The following is an 18,391-nucleotide window of genomic DNA, read 5'->3' as shown; positions in this document are numbered from 1 at the left end:
GCCTCTGTCAGGAACAAAAGCAAGCAGGACTGAACTATCTGGCCTGTCATCACAATTTGTAATGACACAAGCAACAAGAAAATGAAGGAGTGCCAAAAAATATTATTTCTGTTGGGTTGGATTTTACATGAGTATCCTTTGTCAAATCATGGAGGAAAAAAAAACCACATACACAAATCTTAGGATGCAATAAAATGCCACAATTCTGTGTAAAGTCATTCCCAGTCACTCAGTAAAGAGGATGCAGATATCCCAACCACATGTGCAGAACAAGCTATGTTGTCCAACCCCTCTCTCTGTTGTGTCCCTGTCCAGTCTCCTCTGCTGAATTCCCTCCTTCTGTCTGACTCTCTGACTTGGACTTCTTCCCAGGGCGTCCTTACTTTATCAGCCGGGGCTTTTCATCATTGACTGGTAGAATGTGGACCCATGACATCCCCTGGACAGCATGCCTGCCATCTGTCAGCTGCATGGTGAAAGTGTCCTCATGGGTTTCTGTGTCATTGTGCATATACATGATCTTCATTCCTGCAAACCACAATAAGAGGAACAGCCATGAGATGTTTGAATAAGGAGACAAAGTGATGGTGTAACACAAAACTGAGTTATGAAGGAATAGTTTGGCCCAAAAAGTTCACACTTTTTGCCTTACTTCAAATATAGTTCATCTATCCAGACATGTTTAGTGGGCAAAAGGCAAGTTTATAGCTACCACTTGACAACTTGCTTTCCTTAAACTGTCTTGACATTTTAAATAATCTCAAATTGTTCATTATATGATTTGTGTGGACATCAGAGGTGGAAACAATAGAAGTAAATGTATGTTGGCAAAAATCTATTTGAGTGAAAATCAAAAGTATCTACAGATGTGGTCAGAAGTTGACACGGACATGAATGTCATGGCAATATTGGGCTTTCAGTTATTTCTTTGAACTGTTCTTTTTCTGTGGCAGAATGATTGTACAACATACATCTTTAATAGAAAGAAATTTGGTGCACAAGTTTTAATTTATTTTGGGTTTTCTGAAATCAGGGTTATTATTCATTATTCATACAAAATTTACATATGCCCATTTATTATTCATACAAAAATTGCATATGCCCACTTAAATTATTAATTCGGTGGCAGTGAAAGTTCCAAAATGTCTTTTAACTTGCCAAGGACTCTTAACTTCCTGTTAGTGATCATGATTGACTATAACTGGTAGCTCCTCTGTGCTAACATAAAAAGAGTTTGTTTGACAGCACTCATTGGATTGATTGACCAGAACACAGTAACAATAGGAAAGTCCAAGGAGCTCAGTGCAGATCTGAGAAAGTGGATCATAGATTTACTCAGGAATGTCTCTTGGAGCCATTTCTAAACAACTGCAGATTCCAGGATCATCAGTTCAAACAATTGTGTATGTAAGCAAAAGTTATTGAGAGGTGTAGCCACTTCGCCAAGCCACTTTGCTGGAAGAAGACCTAAACTGTCACCCTCAGCTGAGAAGAAGTTGTAGACAGTGTTCCAGCAGCTTCTAGTTCATGGCAGGCTGGAACACTGTCTACAGTCAAGTGAGTTTTGCATTGCCATGGACTGGAGAGGCAGCTGACTAGGAAATAAATCTTCAGCATAACCTCAAATAATCAGCTAGATTATTTGAAACTTAGATACAATTGAGTGTTCAACAGGACAATAACTACAAGTACACATCAAAGGTGTTTGTGGAATGGATAAAACAGGCTAACATTAAGCTTGAAACAAATCCTGACCTCAACCCTATCAAAAATATATGGACTGTGCTTAAAAGTTAAGCCTGTGCCAGGAAACACACAAATTTCATTTGACCAATTCTGCCAAGAAGAGTGGTCAAATATCCAACCAGAATTCTGTCAGAGGCTTGTTGATGGCTATCAAAAGCGTTTGGTCAAGGTGAAACTTGCTAAGAGACATTTAACCAAATATTAAGTGTGATGTATGTATATTTTTGACTCTGTATGTATAATTTTTACACTGTTTTCTTTTCAGGAAATCCAAAATAAATTAAAACTTGTGCACCAAATGCTTGTTCTTTTCTGCAATCAAGAAATGTTGTATAATCATTCTGCCACAGAAAAAGCATAGTGCAAAGAAATAACTGAAAGCCTTTCCAGTCCATGATGACATTCATGTCCAGGTATCTAAACTTCTGACCACAACTGGACATTTAAACATACTCAAGTATTCACGAGATATTTTTAACTGATGAAAAGAGCTGACCACAAATTCATCATACCCGGTCCTGCATGACTTGCTAATTCACAAATCAATCGGTCATAAGGAAAATATTCTGTTAACTCAGACCAACCTAGAATTTGGTTTACTAATGTTTAATAACCCTTTTGGAATGAATGTTAAGGCACAACAACAACAACAACAACAACAACAACAACAAACATAACTGCAAAGCTAATTTAACAAGTTGAGTTATAAAATATAAAATTTAACTAAATAGCTAATTTGCAAACTTTGTATAAATTTAATTTTTCATAAACGATTACTTTAATGTTGTCTTCTTTATGGTGACCTTTGGTTACCTCATTAAACTTCAGTGTTATTGCCAGACATTCTGCACCTATGATATCAGACTTATTACACGAGCTTTGGTTTTTGCTAATTTCCTGATCATCAACATTTCTGTGGATCTACATCACTTTCCAACAGGAAAAGCTGCATAGTTACTGTGTACACAGTGGTGCTGAGGTAAATGTGCAGGAAAGGCCTTCACAGATGTGGCAGAAGCACCACAGGCACTCTATGACCTCTGTCTCCTGCAACATCTGTTCAGCAAGTCTGGACCCCAGAGAGAACAAACCAGCGCCCTCTGGGAGCCACAGGGGCAGCCAGCCTTGTGGTGGGGTGCTGCACTGGCAAACCTCCCGCTCCACCCCCAATGCTAAACAGAACTCTAAATAAGGAGGGTTTGTGATGAGAAGCTGACCTTGTTGCAGTGTTTGCATGGTAAAGGACTGTACTGGTATACTCCTTTGCAAAATCTCTGGGCCCATATCCTTATATTGGCTCATGTCAAGCCCATAGATCCCATGCAGCAGAGTCCCGTGAGCAGGAGGAACAAGGATGGTGAAGCGCAGAAGATCTGGTGGAGCATCAAGGTCTACCGCATTTAGAATGGCAGGGTTGAGATCTTTCATTCCTCCCTCCATGACCTTTAGTGAGACAAGAGAATAGCAGAAAGATAGAAAAGTACATTGACTGAGAAATGACTTTACACTGAAAAAAACATTATTCATCTTCACTAAGTGCTTTATCCTGGTCAGGAATGTGGTGGATCTGCAGCCTGTCCTGGGAACATTGGGTGGGTGAAAGAATTATATCCTGGATATGACACCAGTTCAACACAGGGCACCATCCACACAGACATTCACACTGGGTTAATTTATCATAACCAGTCCACTTACTGACATGTTTTTGGAAGCTGGGAGAAAACCAGAGAACATGAAGGAACTCTTGTAGATATCAGGACAACATGTGAAACTTCAGACAGTCAGTAACCCAAACTCAGGATCAAACTAGAGACCCTGGAGCTGTGAGGCAGCAACATTAACTGCTACACCACCATCACACCCAGAACAAGACAAATTGCATATATTCAAAATCTATTCACTTGATCATTTTTGCTATGTTGTATATTATGCATGCAGAAGAACTGAAAGTGTGTCTAACTGTGAAGTTGTGCAGAAACAGAGATGGCGCCTCATCATTCGTGGGGTTGATGACAATGTAGAAAGGTACAGATTCAGACTTATGGACTCCATCACTGACACTAATGCTGAAGTGGTCTGCTGTGGGCTCCACACCCTGGTGAATGGACTGGACATAGTTGATTAATCTAGAGTTGAGATGGAGCTGGCTGAAAGAAACTTCATTCAGACAGTATTACTTAGTGGAAGTGTAAAAGACATGAAAAGATGGAGTATCAAAAACAGAGTCATGTTGTCATTAGATTCAGGTAGGACCCAGAGATTAATACTGACCCACTTGAATTCCAGCATTGCTCTTCTCAAAGCCTGGGGAGGGAAGGGTGTTCTCCAGAAAGCCATACTGAGGTGGGATGTCCAGGAAGAAGTTTAACTGGTCTGGCTTAGTGTCAAGGTCTGTAGCCATCAGCAGATCACCACAAAGACATGCACTAGTTCCCTCATCCACCACCAACATGTTTCCTAACAGAGATACAGATAGTACAGACCTCATTTTTTTTTCAATCTCAGTTATTGTTCATTAGTATGATTAGAAAATGCATTTTAAATGTATTTTACAATCATTAATTACTGAAATGTACAGTAAAACAATACTCCAGGGTTTCTATTTTCTGTATCTATATTTTGGCATTTTTACTTGTAAAGAACAGAAAATCCACTTATTTCAAAACTCACTTTTAAAATAGTCACCTAACATATATATATATATATATATATATATATATATATATATATATATATATATATATATATATATATATATATATATATATATATGTATGTAAAAATCACCTAAATGCAGTAGGTGAATTCTGTTACTAAATGACTGAAATACTTGAAATACTATATAACACATTTAATACTAGATAGCTCATACCTTTATAGCCAGAACTTTTGCATGGGCATGATTGATAATTTTTTTATTAGCGCTTAATTATTTTACCTAGCACATGTGAAAATAACATTCTACACTGAGATACTTTTATTTGATACGATATTTCTTTCTCACCATCTCTCTCTCTCTCTCTCTCTCTCTCTCTCTCTCTCTTTGTCCTGACCGCTATCCTGACCCCTCACATTCCCTCGCTTACTCCACTCTTTGGGCTCATGGCCAGGCTGCTGCCACCTGGATGCTGATAAAGCCATCATTCCCACACTTACTGGCATCTGCTCCCATTTACTCCACTGATAAATGATGAATAGGGAATGGGCACAGAGGAGGCTGTTTGGATCACGCTCTACAATAAGGACAGAAATGAACGGCCAACAGTCTGCAATCAAGGTGATAAAACCATTATACCTCAGTGAGGAAAGCAGAAAATCCAGATTTCCCTTTGTTTCACTTGCTTAATGCTTTAATGCCTATCATTTTTGTTTTATTTAGAGTAAATTAATTAAACAACTATGTTTTGTCAAAAACTAGTACAGTGTGTGGTAACGATCCTGCAGAATACTTTCCAAGGATTTGGAGATTTAGGGGATCATCAGAATCTACTGAATGAGCTAAAACTTGGCAGGAGGAAATACAAAACAGAGGCTGCATTTTTGTCTTTTCTGAACATAGCATGCTCTATTGTGTTTTTCTCTACCTCATTGTTCATTTAGCTGGAGGTACATATACATGCTATCTGTTCTACTGCTTCCCTGCTGTGCTATAATCCCAATCAGCTGTGTGTGACTCCTTTGCCCCTCAATACATCAGTAGTGTGCAAACTGTATGTATACAGGGATTTTATGTATGATTTTAACCAACATCCACATCCTTTGCTGCTTCATCTCATTGTTTCCCAGTGGTCACTGTTTTTCACTGATAACTACAAAGTGCATGTCAGTCTAGGGATTGCGTGAAAATCCATATTCCAAGCTTTTGTGACAGTTTGCCTTGAATGTATGTGTGCCTCCCATATGGCGGTATGGGTGGTGGGGGGGCATGGGGGAAAGCAGACACGTCTCAAATCAGCTCTGAGTTACTGAAAGTGTGGGTGACTTGATTTGGTCACTAAGATAGATTTTTACACTGTGACACTTTAAAATTACCTAGAAATTGTGAAGCCATGTGAAGTTTTAATTGTGAAGTTTTCATAAAACTGTGCTTGATTTTGACAGCCTTTAGGCAGAACTTGTTATTGTGCACTATTATATGCTATTACAGTATTTTACACTTCTGCATTCATTTTCACAAGGGTATTAAGTGCTTTTTATAACACCAAACAAAAACATTATTACAATCATATGAGTATTCAATCTGTACAGGTGTTTTCAGGGGTGTTCCCTGATTTTTTTCCTCCGTCTTTCTCTCCAGTCTAGTCACCTGCCAATTCCTAGCCACCCACCAGCTCTCAACGCTACATGAACTACCAACCAGGAAGGGTGAAAGCTAACACATGCTTCCTTGTGAAGCTACATGATGGTATTTTTTCAAATCTATTGCTCACACTAAATAACAAGGCAGTGTAGCACACTGTGAAAAGTATTATCTACCCTCTTCTGCATACATGAGTTCACAGATACTGATGATTATTTGTTGCTATGATTGACAAACTCCCAGCCACAGATGGTTGTGGCATTGTTGGGATTGAAACTCGAAATCCCTGCAGGATAGGGCAAAAGCACTTCCTTTCTGCCACTCAGAAGCCTATCCCCATTATTTTTTGCACTATTTACTAGCTAAGTAACACAGAAATACACTTTTTGAAAAGTGTCATTGGGATTACTTCAGTGAGGAGAAACATAAGCCAACTATAGCATAAAATATCAGAGTAGCATCATTTGGGTCGATTTGCAATATAATTTCATAATATACTACTTTGGTCTCATCTCATCTCATCTCATCTCATCTCATCTCATCTCATTATCTGTAGCCGCTTTATCCTGTTCTACAGGGTCGCATGAGATGAGATGAGATGAGATGAGACTACTTTGGTTAAGGCACATGCATTGTAAAATGCTCCATACATTGATACTAGCATCAAACCTGCCTAGTGGGAGACCCTGCACAATGACTGAACCCTACATCATGTTTGCTACATACAGCACAAGTTGATTTGAGACATTTGATTTGTGACAAGTTGATTTGACACAGAACCATAAATTTCACAGTACTCTCTGCAGGCTGTAACACATTACCTGGCCTTAAAGGAACAGTCCACCGTACTTCCATAATGAAATATGCTCTTATCTGAATTGAGACGAGCTGCTCCGTACCTCTCCGAGCTTTGTGTGACCTCCCAGTCAGTCAGACGCGCTGTTACTCCTGTTAGCAATGTAGCTAGGCTCAGCATGGCCAATGGTATTTTTTGGGGCTGTAGTTAGATGCGACCAAACTCTTCCACGTTTTTCCTGTTTACATAGGTTTATATGACCAGTGACATGAAACAAAGTTCAGTTACACAGATTGAAATGTGGCGATTTTCTATGCTATGGAAAGTCCGCACTATAATGACAGGCGTACTAACACCTTCTGTGCGCTTTGACAGCGCATTGATACCTTCACTCCTGTTTTCCCCCTCTCCCCCGCCCCCGTCACGTTGGTTGTATTGACGGAAGTTAGGGGGGGCAGGGGAGAGAAAAAAAAACAGGAGTGAAGGTATCAATGCGCTGTCGAAGGTGTTAGTACGCCTGTCATTATAGTGTGGACTTTCCATAGCATAGAAAATCGCTACGTTTCAATTTGTGTAACTGAACTTTGTTTCATGTCACTGGTCATATAAACCTATGTAAACAGGAAAAACGTGGAAGAGTTTGGTCGCATCTAACTACAGCCCCAAAAAATACCATTGGCCATGCTGAGCCTAGCTACATTGCTAACAGGAATAACAGCGCATCTGACTGACTGGGAGGTCGCACAAAGCTCGGAGAGGTACGGATCAGCTCGTCTCAATTCAGAGAAGAACATATTTCATTATGGAAGTACGGTGGACTGTTCCTTTAAAGTCTATAACTTTACAGCCCATGCCCCTTTACATAAATTATGAGGACTGTCATTAAAATGAATTAATAACCCATCATCCAGAGACTTAATTAAATGCATTATCCATTAGTCATCAAGCAAAAAAAATGGTCCACATATGATATACATTTTGTAAAAATTTTATATCCAAAAATGTACAAGACTTCTGACAAGAATCTAGCATCTCTTTCTGCAAAAATTTAGGAGATCTTTACCTATAATTATGGATGGTGCCTGGTTGTTGACTGGAGTCACAGTGACATTAAGGTCATAGACAGGAAGTGTTCCATGTAAAGGGACAGGTGGTGGGACTGCGTCTTCTTGGCAGCAACTGTCTGTCCCAGCCTCTCCATCAGACACTATAAGAGTAATAGTGTCTGATATGGACTCTGGACCAATTTCACCTCCTAGACACAAAATGAGAACAAAAGTTTGGCCATACTAGTACATAATTTGTATTGGTTCATTTACTAATTTCTTTGAAACTTGGCAAATGTTGCAGGATACAACTAACTGTACTTAATCCAAATCATATATAACAGTTTGATGCAAAGATCAGGTTAATTCACTTCTTGGTGAGTTTTACTGTAACTCATTGTATTTTGTCTCTCTATTTTGTTTATCTTTTTTTTCTCTTACCTGTGTGCAGGTAGAAGACGAGTCCATTGAGCACATCAAGCTGAGAGAATTTGTCCACGGTGACTCCATTCCTCTGCAGCACACCATGGGCCGGAGTCCGAGCCAGCATGTAGGTGAGTTGGGTATCATCACTGTCTAAATCTGTAGCAAATAAATACTCAGCAGTAATCTGCACACGACTGCCTTCCTTGCAGGAGAGCCCATCTCTTAGGCTTGAGCCCAGCTGTGGGGGCTCATCATTCACAGGGAAGATCTAAACATGGGAATAACCACTTATTTAAAACATATCTGAATTAGCATTATTTGTGGTATTTTAGGTGTTTGCCAATTTCTTGGTTTCCCTAACTAAAACAGCCATGGATTTGGGTTCCTGAATTTTATTTAGGTCTATTTTATATCCTGCTTTTTCACTCACCTGCACCAAAAGTTCACTCTGAGCAGAGTTGATTCCATCTGTTATCATAAGGCCTATGCTGTCCTTTGTTGTCTCAGAGTCATCATGGATATATCTGCAACAGAAAGGACACTAATCATGACAATGGGCTTTATTCAGAGTTGGTGAATTAGGCCAAAAGTTACATCAATATTTATGCAGGGTTAAGTTACTTGTATTCAGAGTCAAGTTACTCATGCACTGAAGTTGATTTTCTGCACATGCCATTTAAATTATGCAAATCACCTGGGTGTAGTTCATGACTCAAGATTAGCCACTTTCTTCTTGAGTAGAGGTGGCAGAGTTGGGATTTTTTTTCCAGCTGCATCTCAAGCACTGCCTTTAAACACAAGCACTTGCTTTTATGCTTGAAACAAATGGGGGTAGAAACTGAAGATACACTTGCATCCAATTATCATGCAGCTATCTAATAAAGCTTAGGTCTGTAGTTTCAGTATTATGCAAGACTGAATACCGGCATGCCCAATTTTGTTATTAACGCCTCACTACACATACATAACTCAACTCTGAATACAGGGCAATATTTCTAAAGGGTCTGAGGAAGTGAAAGTGAGTCTTCACCACCATACACTGTTCTATCCTTACTACAATCCTACCTGACTCTCAGTGTTTTTAGATCCTGTAGGTGGAAGCTTTCCCCTTCTGATAGCGCCACTCCCTGCAGCTCCAGTCTGCCATGTTGGGGTTGTGTCCGCAACTCCACCCTGAGTTTCTCCATCAGACTGTCAGCATCACGCACCAATAGGTGCTCCTCCATCAGGAAACTACTTCCACCCTCTTCCACCCTCAGCAGGTTAGTGAACACCTGTACATTATCAATGAGAACAGACATGTTAAATATGTGTACTTTGCAATATTCCTCACATTGAATCATGTTTTCATTGCTTATAGCCAGAAGTTGATTGCAAAAAAGGGAATGGTGGGTCCAAACAATGAGTTTGGACAAGTGAACATATCCTATAAGTAATGTACATAGTGTACGTATTCTCTCAACACAAAGGTTTTTCAAAACTTCAGTGCAGATTAAAAAAGCCTACGTAAATGGTATTGAGTATATTCCAAAAGTACAAGTATTTAATTTTCAGCAAATACATTACCTCTGGAACCTGATTGTCCACAGGTGTGACTGTGATGTTAAAGATAAGTCCAGTAAGCATGCCACCCTGTTGGTCATTTACAGAGAAGACAAACTGCACGAAGAGTGACTCAGGACCAATATCCTCTACAGGGGGCATATAGGCTATTTTGTGGTGGGTCACTGCATGCTAAGGAAAACAGCAAGCAATACAGTATAATATTTCTGCCAGGGACCAACAAACTCTGTGTAACATACTCAGAACATTTGCACAAATGATCTGGGAATGAAACCTAGTATATAAAACGTCAAACCTGAGTGAATGACTTAAGCACTGGAATCATGGCATCTTTTTTCATGGATTTTGTAGTTTCTGTGTAGAAGAGTCGACCTGCATCTGGTAGCCTTTGAAAGAAAGACATTCAATGTAATCATGTATTTGGACAAGCTGAAAAGATATTTCTTTAGCCATTTTCAGCCTAACATCTATGGTATATGTGTAATTAACACAAGCAAGATCCATCCATCCATTCATTATCTGTAGCCGCTTGTCCTATTCCTACAGGGTCGCAGGCAAGCTGGAGCCTATCCCAGCTGACTATGGGCGAGAGGCGGGGTACACCCTGGACAAGTTGCCAGGTCATCACAGGGCTGACACAGAGACAAACAACCATTCACACTCACATTCACACCTACGGTCAATTTAGAGCCACCAGTCAGCCTAACCTGCATGTCTTTGGACTGTGGGGGAAACCGGAGCACCCGGAGGAAACCCATGCAGACACAGGGAGAGCATGCAAACTCCGCACAGAAAGGCCCCTGTCGGCTGCTGGGCTCGAACCCAGAACCTTCTTGCTGTGAGGCGACAGCGCTAACCACTACACCACCGTGCTGCCCCACAAGCAAGATTTATTTATTTATTTATTTGTACTGCAATTGAAACTCATTTATAATAGACTTATAATGGAATTTTAAGGGCAGTTTTTGTGGTAGTTAATAAATAAATAAATGTTTATATGAAAATGTTTATGTCAAATACTTTCATGAGTTAAAGGTATTTGTTAAATAACCTCTAATTTTATAAGTAATGTTTTAAATTTGTGTTATGTCTGTATATTTTAAATATTCATTGATGAAATTCAACAAGTCAAACTGCAATTTCCGCACTTTTCTCTCATTTCTGAGTACAGGAAAACACTCAAAGTTCTTGCCTGTGGTAATCACAAATACCCTACAGATATACAATTGACAGAGATTATATTGCAAAATACTGTTTTTTTCCTTTAGTGTCTTCAATTACGTGTTCTTTCTATTATGTTGTAATTAACTAGACGCAAATGCTCCATGATGTATTCTTTCATCACATTACAAGTTCATCATATTCAGTAACAGTTTTATCCTGGACAGAGTTTGCAGTGAACCCATAGCTTATCCCAGCAATACTGGGTATAAGTTGGATGAAACACTCAGATTCTTTCAAGTGATGTAATAAAATCATTATAAGCCATATTACATATTAAATAGCAGCTGTATGATGTGTTTTCAATCTCCCCGAGTTCTCTCACATCTCCCTGTGGCTGCATTCCCTCTGTTGGCCTCCTGTAGCTGCCTGCTTCAGATTTAAAACACTGATGCTTCCCTTCAAAGCCAAAAAGGAACTCAACATACCTGAAGGCACTTAACAAACCCCAAGTGACCAACCATGCCTCATGATGCAAGGAAGACGGTGGGCGGCACGGTGGTGTAGTGGTTAGCATGGTCGCCTCACAGCAAGAAGGTTCCGGCGAGGGCCTTTCTGTGTGGAGTTTGCATGTTCTCCCCGTGTCTGCGTGGGTTTCCTCCGGGTGCTCCGGTTTCCCCCACAATCCAAAGACATGCAGTTAGGTTGACATGGGGCGGCCTTGGGCTGAGGTGCCCTTGAGCAAGGTACCTAACCCCTGACTGCTCCTCAGGCACTCTGGTGTGGCTGCCCATTGCTCTGAGTGTGTGTGCGCGCGTGTGTTCACTGCTTCAGATGGGTTAAATGCAGGGGATGAATTTCACTGTGCTTGAAGTGTGCATGTGACAAATAAAGGTTTCTTCTTCTTCTTCTTCTTCTTCTTCTTCTTCGACTGCATCAAGACTCTGTACTGGCACCCAGGTTATGGAAAGAACTTCACCTGGCTGTCAGAACAGCTGAGAAGCTGTTGGTCTGCAAACAAAGACTGAAAATACTCTTTACTAAGCAATATTTTTTAATACCCCCAACTTGTACTGTTTTGTTGTTATACTGTATCAGGGTTATACAGGCCCGGCGCCAGGAACAGTTTACTAAGGGGGCAATTAGAAATCGCAAGGGGGCAAATATTTTTCATATAGTGTGTAGTAGTGATGGCGGTCTGACAACGTGTTTCAAACAATTAACTGCGCCAACCACAAAACCACCACGGCCCCGAAGGTTGCTTTAGTCCGGGAAAATCATGTGACATATTACCAGGGCAGTTGCGCTTTATCAGCCCCCGTGCCCACCTGTTAACCCTCCCCTCCAATTTTCTCACAGACACGCGTTACAACCGGAAAGATGCCAAACATAAAACAACACACACAAACCTACAGGCAAGTCCTTTACATTTAAAATACATACAAATAGCTCCGCGGCATGAAAACAAAACGTCAATGCAAGTCTAAGGTACTTGGCTCGGCGGCCAAAATCATAATTTAAAAAAATCAACAGACCCCGCGGCTGCACCAGTAATAGCCTTCCTGACTCGCACCGAGTCAACGCTAACCACTTAATCCGCGATCCCAGTTTAGGCGTGTAGGGGACAAAACACTCTGAAGTGATGAATTTTAACCCCCGCTGCATGGGGGGTGACGTCAACGACACATATTCTTACGCTATTTGCGCACAAAGCGGACCATATATGAACACATACACCAACATAAACGGAGATAAACTTAGCCTACAAAGAAAGAAAATGGATTCACAATATTGTGATTGAATTTGTTTAATTCGGTGGGGGAAAGACTACTCCCGTAAACTGACTGCATATTACAGGATATTGCAGAGACAGTGCACCTGTAAGTGTACATGTAAAACCCCCGCCCACACGACCCCTCCCCCTGTCCTTATCACAGGTCTGTGTGTGCGCGGCTGTGTCAGCATTTCACACATACACCCACAATAACAATTAAGAAAACAATTAAGTGATCTGAGTCTCCGTTGAGGGGGCGGGGCTGTAGCCACGAGGGGGCGACGCCCCCTTTCGCCCCCCCACGGCGCCGGGCCTGGGGTTATAGCTTAATGGTATTCTTAAACCCTGATCTGTTTGTACTAGCATGAGGATATGTTTTTGATGGAGACACGATGCACTTCTTAAAGTAAATCTGGATAAATTCTGTAACTGCAAGTATAGACATACAAATAAAGTATTTTTTTCCCTTTAGTTAAGGAGATTGAGCACATACTGAGGTTTGGTAGGGCTGAAACAGGATTGGGTGATGAAGTACATCAGGTCAGTGTCTGGGTGCTCAGGGGCTTGGAAGTGAAGGTGGCTCTGTGTGATATAAACAAGCTCTGTCTCTTTAACTGTGATGGAACGGACTGTGCCGGGGACCTCCACTGGTAACTGGTCCTTCACAGGGAACACATGGACCACCACAGTCTGTAAGTGAAGCAAAGGACAGAGTCAGATACAATCCACCTGAATTTAATCTGAGCCTTCAAATGGTAATATAATCCTAAGAGTACTGACTCACATATGTATTATATAATAATTATTATTATTTATTACAGTAATACTAACTGAAGGCAAGATAATAATGATAATTACAGTTGTCATATATTGGCTAGTCAGTCATTATTATTTGCACATGACTTCCTCACATGTCTGTAAGATAGATTTGGTGGTTCATGGATGTCAGAGAGGATGAAGTCGAACGAGTCTTCAAAAATCTCCTCTCCTGTGTGTCTGTAGTAGATCAGGCCCTGTAATATGTCCCTCTGTAAAAATGTCTTCACTGGAACGCCTGTCAAACACCACCACTGACTCACATATTGATTTACACTGATCACTTTAAACAACTCAGTTGCCACTACAGACAATGCCTGAAGCTGGTGTTGGTAAGACTGAAATATTGAAGGCTTTACATACCTGGATCATGTGCAGAGCTTTTCCTGACTATGCTTCCAGCACTGGGGAAAGTAACAAGCTGGTACTGAATATAGTCATCACTGGAATCCAGATCTGTTGCCATAAGCATATACTCTTCCACCAGCACTGAACCCCCCTCCTGCACCTCAAATGCTACGTTGTTGATAAGAAAAGGAGGAGTGTCATCTTTGGGGAGGATATTGATGGGGAACTTGTGACGGATGCTATGGCGTCCATCTGTGATTCTGAAGATGATGTAATCACTCGTAGTGTCACTATCAGAATGATGATAAACCACTACGCCCTTATAGAGGTCCTTCACTTTGAACATGAAGCCCTTTACACCTGGACAGCAATGAAAGAAGTGAGGCTCAGTTGTTCAGCATAACATAGTCTGGATCACAGGAAAGATACAATGAATCATTAAAAACACAAGAAAGCATGTAATAGATATCATGTGGATAATTGCCAAAATATGTATTTTAAAGTCAAGACAGTCTAATAATAACATGGACTCTGACATTATGCAAATCTTTATTTTTCTTTCATTCATATTTCCATTAATTGTTTAATTTACCAATAAATAAGCCATATTTAAAGTATATGCTCTGGCTCTGCCCAGGGCAGGATAAGGCCAAAGTGAGCAATAACTGAGCAAAAATGGGTCTAGTAGGAAATCTAATTAGCAAATTTATTAAGGGAGAAATGTGCACAACTGAGTATTTGGGTCCAAAGTTGACTGTGGGCACTGGGCCCAGAAAACAACATGTTCTGTGTAGACCCTTGTTTTGGAGGGCAGTGTGTGTGGCAAATGAAACATTGCAGATTATATTACTGGGCTGTGATCCTGTTCTCAGGAGACTGTAAGTTTGAATCCCATCAAGCCCATAAGCCATTTATGGCTAAGAGACAGTTTAATTGGCCTTGCTCACTGGGTGATGTCATGATGAAAATAATGAAGATGACATTTCTCTGTCCTCTGTTGAGGTAAGTGCTAGTTTTTAGCATGTATATGTGAGCTAATGTATATTGTAGAAAGCAATTGGCACTCTTCTCCAAGCATGACCAGCTACTCTAGGTCTTGCTTCACACATCTCAGAATAAATGTCTCATAATAAGCATGTGTGAAAATAGGGCTTAAAAGATTCCTCCCTGAAGGATGATACTCCTCAAAGTGATAGAGTTGGACAACCCCGATTCCAAAAAAGTTGGGACAAAGTACAAACTGTAAATAAAAACGGAATGCAATGATGTGGAAGTTTCAAAATTCCATATTTTATTCAGAATAGAACATGGATGACATATCAAATGTTTAAACTGAGAAAATGTATCATTTAAAGAGAAAAATTAGGTGATTTTAAATTTCATGACAACAACACATCTCAAAAAAGTTGGGACAAGGCCATGTTTACCACTGTGAGACATCCCCTTTTCTCTTTACAACAGTCTGTAAACGTCTGGGGACTGAGGAGAGAAGTTGCTCAAGTTTACGGATAGGAATATTAACCCATTCTTGTCTAATGTAGGATTCTAGTTGCTCAACTGTCTTAGGTCTTTTTTTGTCATATCTTCCGTTTTATGATGCGCCAAATGTTTTCTATGGGTGAAAGATCTGGACTGCAGGCTGGCCAGTTCAGTACCTGGACCCTTCTTCTACGCAGCCATGATGCTGTAATTGATGCAGTATGTGGTTTGGCATTGTCATGTTGGAAAATGCAAGGTCTTCCCTGAAAGAGACGTCATCTGGATGGGAGCACATGTTGCTCTAGAACCTGGATATACCTTTCAACATTGATGGTGTCTTTCCAGATGTGTAAGCTGCCCATGCCGCACACACTAATGCAACCCCATACCATCAGAGATGCAGGCTTCTGAACTTAACGCTGAGAACAACTTGGGTCGTCCTTCTCCTCTTTAGTCCGAATGACACGGCGTCCCTGATTTCCATAAAGAACTTCAAATTTTGATTCATCTGACCAGTTTTTCACTTTGCCACAGTCAATTTTAAATGAGCCTTGGCCCAGAGAAGACGTCTGCGCTTCTGGATCATGTTTAGATACGGCTTCTTCTTTGAACTATAGAGTTTTAGCTGGCAACGGCGGATGGCACGGTGAATTGTGTTCACAGATAATGTTCTCTGGAAATATTCCTGAGCCCATTTTGTGATTTCCAATACAGAAGCATGCCTGTATGTGATGCAGTGCCGTCTAAGGGCCCGAAGATCACGGGCACCCAGTATGGTTTTCCGGCCTTGACCCTTACGCACAGAGATTCTTCCAGATTCTCTGAATCTTTTGATGATATTATGCACTATAGATGATATGTTCAAACTCTTTGCAATTTTACACTGTCGAACTCCTTTCTGATATTGCTCCACTATTTGTCGGTGCAGAATTAGGGGGATTGGTGATCCTCTTCCCATCTTTACTTCTGAGAGCCGCTGCCACTCCAAGATGCTCTTTTTATACCCAGTCATGTTAATGACCTATTGCCAATTGACCTAATGAGTTGCAATTTGGTCCTCCAGCTGTTCCTTTCTTGTACCTTTAACTTTTCCAGCCTCTTATTGCCCCTGTCACAACTTTTTTGAGATGTGTTGCTGTCATGAAATTTCAAATGAGCCAATATTTGGCATGAAATTTCAAAATGTCTCACTTTCAACATTTGATATGTTGTCTACGTTCTATTGTGAATACAATATCAGTTTTTGAGATTTGTAAATTATTTCATTCTGATTTTATTTACAATTTGTACTTTGTCCCAACTTTTTTGGAATTGGGGTTGTACTAAAATACCAGACTTCTGTCATAGTTTTGTTCATGGCAGAAGTTCATATTTACATATAAAGCCAGAAATAATATAAACACTAAATAAAGGACAGATTTGGTCTTAAATAAGAGTAGGATATGAGTTTGATCAGTAGTCCCCTATGAGGAAATGACATCAGGCACTCAACCATGAGATTTTTGATACTCCAAACCAGGAATGCCAGCACACCATGCAGGCACAACATTGGTTTCTGATCATTTGCTACTTTCAGTCATCCTTGATGTGTGATTTGAACCTGTCAACATTGTTTAGCTGGTAAAACATGAAATACAACAACAATCAGCACTTAATAGATATATAAAAATAAATATCCAGATTTGTCAAAAGGTACAAAATATTAATGCATTAATAGTTATCCAAAATATTGTGCAGACTTCTTCCCAATTAGCAAGATGTGGCATTCAACTTCAGTGAAATGTAATTTATGCTCATGTTGGTTAAAAATGTGTGTTACCTGGGTACCAATAATTGTGTGCAAAACTAAAGGACACTTTCTGTCTTATTTGATTTCTAACCAGGGTACACATTTCTGACTTTTTCAAGCTTAACAAGTTCACTTAGGTATTGTACTCTGAGCCCGAATGTTTGCTCCCTCTAAATACATAAAACAGATCAATAAATTCCTGTGTAAATTAGAATCATATGCCTTAATGAAATATTGTGGAACATATAAAACCCTCATTTCTTGAACAAAGCTAGCTAACTATGCTGCCAGTGACCTTGTGTAGTACATCTGGCCTGTGTGCACAGTGGCATGAAATGACATTAGCCGTTACAATCTGCTTTATTGAGGCACTGTGCAAAAGCAAGCGTCTGTTCACCACCAGCTGGAGTGGAAGGAAAGACGGACTCTGAAGACGTCTTTGTACAGAGGGCCACTGGCAAAGTGTTGCCAGTGCATTTTACACCTGATTAGCAAACACATGCTGGCGACCTCACACATATTTTCTGAGTCTTGCAAACATAATAGATGTGGAACTGATCTCTGGGTTAAGGAAAGGTAGGGCAACATTCCTATAACATAAGAAATCTATGGTTCTTTTAAATGTAGACACAGGGCTAGAACCAGCTCTCACTAACAGGGCGGGATATATTATATATGACTTTTTCCTCTCTCTCTTCCCATCGGGTGTGTTAGGGTTTTGCTGGGATTCAAACCCCCACTAGGCCACCAGGGGGGATGACTCAAGTGCAGAGGCATGAGGCAAAAGTAGAGTAGCAAAAAACAGTTAACTTACAATATGTACAATCCAAAAGGTGTAGTCCAAAAACGCTCAGAAGATCTCATCTCATCTCATTATCTCTAGCCGCTTTATCCTGTCCCGCAGGGTCGCAGGCAAGCTGGAGCCTATCCCAGCTGACTACAGGCGAAAGGCGGGGTACACCCTGGACAAGTCGCCAGGTCATCACAGGGCTGACACATAGACACAGACAACCATTCACACTCACATTCACACCTACGGTCAATTTAGAGTCACCAGTTAACCTAACCTGCATGTCTTTGGACTGTGGGGGAAACCGGAGCACCCGGAGGAAACCCACGCGGACACGGGGAGAACATGCAAACTCCG

General features: G+C 40.6%; 1 protein-coding gene across 5 annotated transcripts in view; it reads right to left on the bottom strand.

Annotated features, from left to right (window-relative positions):
• The window catches only part of frem1b (Fras1 related extracellular matrix 1b), a 52,583-nt gene that overhangs the window by 21,462 nt on the left and 12,730 nt on the right, over positions 1-18,391 (bottom strand). For all 5 annotated transcript variants that reach the window (XR_009656687.1, XM_060941339.1, XM_060941340.1 and 2 more), the window contains exons 9-21: positions 13,992-14,336; positions 13,724-13,866; positions 13,306-13,502; positions 10,173-10,263; positions 9,881-10,048; positions 9,380-9,588; positions 8,745-8,838; positions 8,330-8,582; positions 7,906-8,097; positions 4,018-4,203; positions 3,707-3,903; positions 2,964-3,189; positions 384-528 (exon numbers count right to left, since the gene is read on the bottom strand). Coding sequence is in view for 4 of the 5 variants with exons in the window: in XM_060941339.1 (XP_060797322.1) it covers positions 384-528; positions 2,964-3,189; positions 3,707-3,903; positions 4,018-4,203; positions 7,906-8,097; positions 8,330-8,582; positions 8,745-8,838; positions 9,380-9,588; positions 9,881-10,048; positions 10,173-10,263; positions 13,306-13,502; positions 13,724-13,866; positions 13,992-14,336 (2,446 nt within the window). In the remaining variant the exon portion in view is untranslated. The remainder of the gene's footprint in view (positions 1-383; positions 529-2,963; positions 3,190-3,706; positions 3,904-4,017; positions 4,204-7,905; positions 8,098-8,329; positions 8,583-8,744; positions 8,839-9,379; positions 9,589-9,880; positions 10,049-10,172; positions 10,264-13,305; positions 13,503-13,723; positions 13,867-13,991; positions 14,337-18,391) is intronic.

This window comes from Neoarius graeffei, chromosome 15, assembly GCF_027579695.1.
Source record: "Neoarius graeffei isolate fNeoGra1 chromosome 15, fNeoGra1.pri, whole genome shotgun sequence".
In the NCBI taxonomy this organism is placed as follows: domain Eukaryota; kingdom Metazoa; phylum Chordata; class Actinopteri; order Siluriformes; family Ariidae; genus Neoarius; species Neoarius graeffei.
The sequence above is the reverse complement of the archived record's forward strand: the minus strand, read 5'-3'. Positions and strand labels throughout refer to the sequence as shown.